Raw genomic sequence first — 5,747 nt, 5'->3', positions numbered from 1 at the left:
GCATTAAACTACACAAGGCAAAATCTGATTGAACTACAAGGAGGAATAGTGAAATAACAGAGAAGGGCAGATACCATATGATTTCACTCATATGTGGAATATATTTTAAAAAATAGAAATAAATGAACAAAGCAAATTGAATAAAAACAAACACCCAAATACAGAAGCAAAATAGTGATTACCAAAGAAGAAGGGTCAGTGGGGAGGGCAAAATGGGTAAATGGGATCAACTTTATGGTAAAGTATGAAAACTAAATTTGTAGTGGTTAGCATGCTGCAGGGTATAGAAAAGTAGAAACACAATATGTCCACATGAAATTTACATCATGTTATAAACCAATGTTGCTTGAATAAAAAATAAAATATACGTATCATTAAAATTAAAAATACAATAGATCTTCCAGTTTTATGGAGAAATACTTAACATCACTAAGTATAGCATGATGATTTGATTTACTTATATTGTGAAATGATTACCACAATAGGTTTAGCTACTGTCTATCATTTCATATAGACACAATAAAAAGAAAAATGTAATTTCTCCTAGAACTCAGGATTTACTCTCTTAGTGACTTTTCTATGCACCTTTTAACCATCTTCCTCCAATTCCCCCACCTCCCCAACACCTAGTAACTATAAATATGATTTCTTTTATTAATCCAGTGTATGTTTGTTAGATTCCACATATAAGTGAAATCATACAGCATTTGTTTTCTCTGACTTATTTCACTCCACATAATGTCTTTAAGGTCCATCCATGTTTGTTTGTATGTGTATTACATTGGAGTATAGTTGATTGATGATGTTGTGTTACTTTTGGGTGTACAGCAAAGTGATTCAGTCAGAAATATATATTCATCTATTCTTTTTTAAAATCTTCCCATTTAGGTTGGTAATATTGAGCAAATTTCCATGTCCTACACAGTAGTACTGGAAAATCTGGTTGGTTTCCATGTTGGTTTTTCATTTTAAATACAGTAGTGTGTATCTGCCAATCGCAAACTTCCAATTTATCCCTCCCCACCACTTTTTTTCATTGGTAACCATAAGTATGGGCTTCCCTGGTGGCTCAATTGTAAAAGTATGCCAGTCAATGCAGGCCCCACAGGAGATCTGAATTTGATCCTTCAGTCATGTCTGCCTCTCCGTGACCCCCTGGATTGCAGCCCACCAGGCTCCTCTGTCCATGGGTCAGGAAGATCCTGTGTCTGGAGGAGGAAAATGGCAACCCATTAAAGTATATTTGCTGGGATGATGCCATGGACAAAGGAGCCGGGTGGGCTATCCAAGAATGCTCAGATTCCTTATACAAAATGGTGTAGTTTTGCATATATCTTACATATATCCTTCCACATACTTTGAATCTTCTAGATTTAAATTTTCTAGACTGTTTTATCATACCTAATAGAATATATATGTTATGTAAATAGATGACAGCATGTGGCAAATTAGAAGTTTTGCTTTATGGAACTTTCTGGAATTTTTTTCAATATTTCTGATTCATTGTTGAATCTTCAAATGAGGAAACATAGATGTGGAAGGCCAATTGTATGTATCACAACTTCTGTATCCATTCATCTATCAATGCACACATAGTAACTTACTCCATGTCTTGACTACTGTAAAAAATTCTGCCATGAACTTGGGGGTGAATTTATCTTTTTTGAATTATTATTTTTGTTTACTTTGTTATAGTTCCCAAAATTAAATTGATGGATTATATGAAGTTCTTGGTTGTTTTTTGAGGAACCTCTATAATGTTGCATAGAGGTTCCACCAGTTTATATTTCCACAAAACAGTTCCCAAGGTTTTCCTTTCCTCCACATTCATGTCAACACATGTTATGGAGTGCTTTTTGATGATAGCCATTCTAACAGGTGCAAGGTGATGTCTTTGTGGGTTTTGATTTGCAATTCCCTGATGATTAGTGATCGTGAGTATCTTTTCAGGTTATTCTTGACCATCTACCTGTCAGTTAATAGATAAAAAGAACTAAATGGGGATAAATCAAGAATGGTTATGGGAATACTCCCCTTACATAAAGCCTTTTGCTTGTTTCTGGAAAAAAATATTGACACATAGGGCTCATTCTCTCCCATTCCATGAATAAGAGCACCAGCAAGAATTGTATATGACTTCTCACTCTTTCCCACCTCAGTAACTCTAAGTGAGTTCATGGTTCTACATTTTTTGTTTTAAACGGTACTTAAGTCTCACCTACCCAGTGAGACTTTCAATATTGAGAATTTCTCAATTTTGAAGATATTCTTACATTTTCTTTCTTTTTTCATTTCTCATCACCAAATATCTCTTCTGATTTTTTTCTCTTGGGAAAATCAACATGACTTATAGACCTGGTTCCCAGGGGAAATCAATGAAATGTTTGTTGTTAGGGATCTCAGAAGTGCCAATGGGTCACCAATACCTAGTGTTACTAATTAACTGTAGTCCCACTGGGAAAAAAATTATATATTTTTTTTCCTGGAGGTGATTACACTACAAAGCAGAAATCAAAATTATTAAATTTCTACAAACGCTGCTGTACAACCTAGAAGAGAAGGGGTAGGTCATTAAAATGCTCCTAATATTGAGCAACACCACAGCAATCTCTCTCTCATATTTCTCTTCCGCTTTCTGTCTTTATTTCCTCCTGTCTCCAGTTATTCCAATCCTTTGGACACTATTTCACTAAATTATGCTATGCCTGAAGAAGGGACTGACATTTATGATGCCTCTCTTTGGTGATGAGATACTACAGTTTAAGGTTATAATTTGGGGTTATAATTTGTCTTTGCTCCTTATGTTAAGTCACTTCAGTCGTGTCTGACTCTTCATGACCCCCCGCATTGCAGCCCACCAGGCTCCTCTGTCCATGGGATTCTCCAGGCAAGAAAACTGGAGTGGGTTGCCATTTCCTTCTCCGTGCTCTTTAGAGGAGAGGGAATTTTCAGCCACTAAAGTCTGAATACCAACATTCTGATTTTTCACTACGAAATATCTACTTTAAAATGTTCCTATGATCTGAATGTTAAAACCAAAATATCCAGCAGAGATAGCAACCAACTCTTATGAGACTCTTCCTCTGGAGATTTCTGAGTCTTTAATGTTTTCTGAAAAAGCAAAAGAACTAAATAGTTTTAACTGGTTAGAATTCAGTCTTTCCTCATGTGCTAAGCATGAATTCAGTATTTCAAATGCTAGAATTCCCAATAACTTCTGAACAGAAGATGTTTTAAAGTTTAAATAATCAGTACAACATAGTGTATGCAGTTATAAGTAAGTCTGATTTCACTATATATTTTTAGCATTTCTTTTTAGATACATTTCTTCAGTCAGTCTTATCAGTTTTAGAAAATAATGAGAGTCTATTAAAAATAATAAAATTTGGTACCAACCTTATCAACTTCCCCTTTCTGTATACCTTTTTATAACTTATCTCTTTTTAATATACTTCTATTTTTCTCTTTAGATTGGATAATGAATGGAGTTCAATATGTCTTATAGACAGACATCTTTGATCATTCTATTTATATGAAGTGATGATAGATACTCTCCTATATTTAAAAGTTGTTGGTAGCAATTTCACTTACCTTCAAATAGCATTTTAGCAGAACAAAGCTTCAAATACTTGAAGACAAGCTGTCATGACCTTTATAGTCTGTAGTTTTTACTATTTCTTAGTTTATCATGACCAAATATTTTGTTTCAGTGAAGTCATCATTATTTCTCAGTTTCATATTTGAATTGCCAGTGATTACTCCTATAACACAGTGCTCAGAGCACAAAATCTCTCTCAATTCTAATAAAGTACTGAAAAATTCTCTTTTTGAGTCTTTTGAAAATCCTTCTTTGCAATTTGGAGTTTCCCTTGATTCAAAGTGTGTTGTAATTCTTGAAGTGTCAGAAACAATCAGAGAAGTAAATCTTTTAACTTCATGCTACCTCCTACATGCAACATTCATGCCCTCATTAGTTGGTAACTATTCTATGTGTGATTAATGCCTGAGATTTCTCAAGTGTAAAGTAAAAGAAAAACAGAGATTACATTCTCCTATACTGTGTGTGAACAAATATGATTTACTTGAACACTCCAAATATACCTGATTATTCATGACATGTAAGATACTAATGTTAAATAAATATGAATAATATGGAAGAAGTCAGAATTATTGCACAATAAGCTTGGTAAAGTAGCTCTCTGCTAGGAATATGTTACTCATTGTTCCTAATTCCTCCACCTTACCTGCCATGTTTCCACATAATTTCTTTCTTTGTTGCCCTGGCCTAACTTTTGATTATCTTGTTTCTCCTATTCACTTATCATCATTCTTTCAGCTCCTCATCTGTAAGTCTTCTCACTTCATATTTTGGCATTTACAATATGTTGTCCACAGATTCATTGATGAACAAATAATGTATTAATTTTGGTACTCACATTTCTCATTTCTTTCTCATTTTCTACCTTCAGAATATTTCAGCTTCTTCTCTACTGATTGAGTCAATGGATGGAGTAAATGACTCTGTGGTGTCTGATTTTGTACTAATCGGACTTTCAAATTCATGGAAAATGCATCTTTTTCTTTTTTGGTTCTTCTTTGTGTTCTACATGGGAATTATCCTGGGAAACCTCTTCATTGTGGTCACAGTAATTATTGACTCTCATTTACATTTCTCTATGTACTTCCTGTTAGCCAACATCTCTACTCTTGATGTAGGTCTTTCCTCTACCACAGTGCCCAAAATGATCTCTGATCTTTTTACTAACTGCAGCATCATTTCTTTTCCAACATGTATGACACAGATATTTTTCATTCATGTCGTGGGTGGAGCTGAGATGGTGCTGCTCATAGCCATGGCTTTTGACAGGTATACTGCAATCTGTAAGTGTTTCCACTACCTGACAATTATGAGCTCCAAAATGTGTGCTTCTTTTGTAGAGGTTGCCTGGATAGTGGGGATAATCCATGCTGTATCTCAGTTTGTTTTTGTCATAAACTTACCTTTTTGTGGTCCCAATAAAATAGACAGTTTTTACTGTGACTTTCCTCAAGTCATGAAACTTACTTGTGTAGACACTTACAAACTAAAGTTTGTAATCATTGCTAATAGTGGATTTATATCCATGGCTACCTTCTTCTCTTTTGTATCCTACATTTTCATTTTGGTCACTGTCTGGAAACGTTCTTCAGGAGACTTATCCAAAGTGTTTGTCACACTGTCAGCTCACATCACTGTAGTAATTTTGTTTTTTATGCCATGTATGTTTCTCTATGTGTGGCCTTTCCCTGCAACATCACCGGATAAGTATTTGTTTATTGTTGTCTTTGCCATCACCCCTGTCTCGAATCCTGCCATTTATACATTGAGAAACAAAGATATGAGAATTGCCATGAGAAAACTGGGCAAACGGGTTGTAGGCTCTAGTGGGATCTTATAATTAATGGAGCAGATCCACAGTACAAGATACTTCAGGCTCACCAAAAACACTGAGAGTCATGTTACTATCATCATTACTATGGTAAGAATTGCTATTTGGAATGATAGTTCAACAAAGGTACACCTGTAGAAACTGATGTGTCACGTCAGAGTTGACTTTATTTTGCCAATCATAGGGAATAAATTGTCTTCCTCTACCTTCATGGAGAAGAGAGATGAGAAGAGAAAACTGAGCTGACTTCCATGTGTAAACTTAACATTCAAATACCATCTTCTGTGTGACATTTCTTAGGTCTTTCTTTACTAGGTG

At 34.9% G+C, this 5,747-nt stretch overlaps 1 protein-coding gene across 1 annotated transcript; it reads left to right on the top strand.

The window, feature by feature from the left end:
* The first annotated feature begins 4,502 nt into the window (after positions 1 to 4,502).
* On the top strand, positions 4,503 to 5,438 carry LOC129542111 (olfactory receptor 4F15-like). The gene has a single exon (XM_055404193.2). The coding sequence runs from the start codon at positions 4,503 to 4,505 to the stop codon at positions 5,436 to 5,438; it is 936 nt and encodes a 311-aa protein (XP_055260168.2).
* The last annotated feature ends 309 nt before the right edge of the window (positions 5,439 to 5,747 follow it).

The sequence above is a fragment of the Moschus berezovskii genome, chromosome 9, assembly GCF_049115385.1.
Source record: "Moschus berezovskii isolate FMDL1 chromosome 9, NW_MosBer_1.0, whole genome shotgun sequence".
Taxonomy (NCBI): Eukaryota; Metazoa; Chordata; class Mammalia; order Artiodactyla; family Moschidae; genus Moschus; species Moschus berezovskii.
This window is presented reverse-complemented; position numbering and strand designations above follow the sequence as displayed.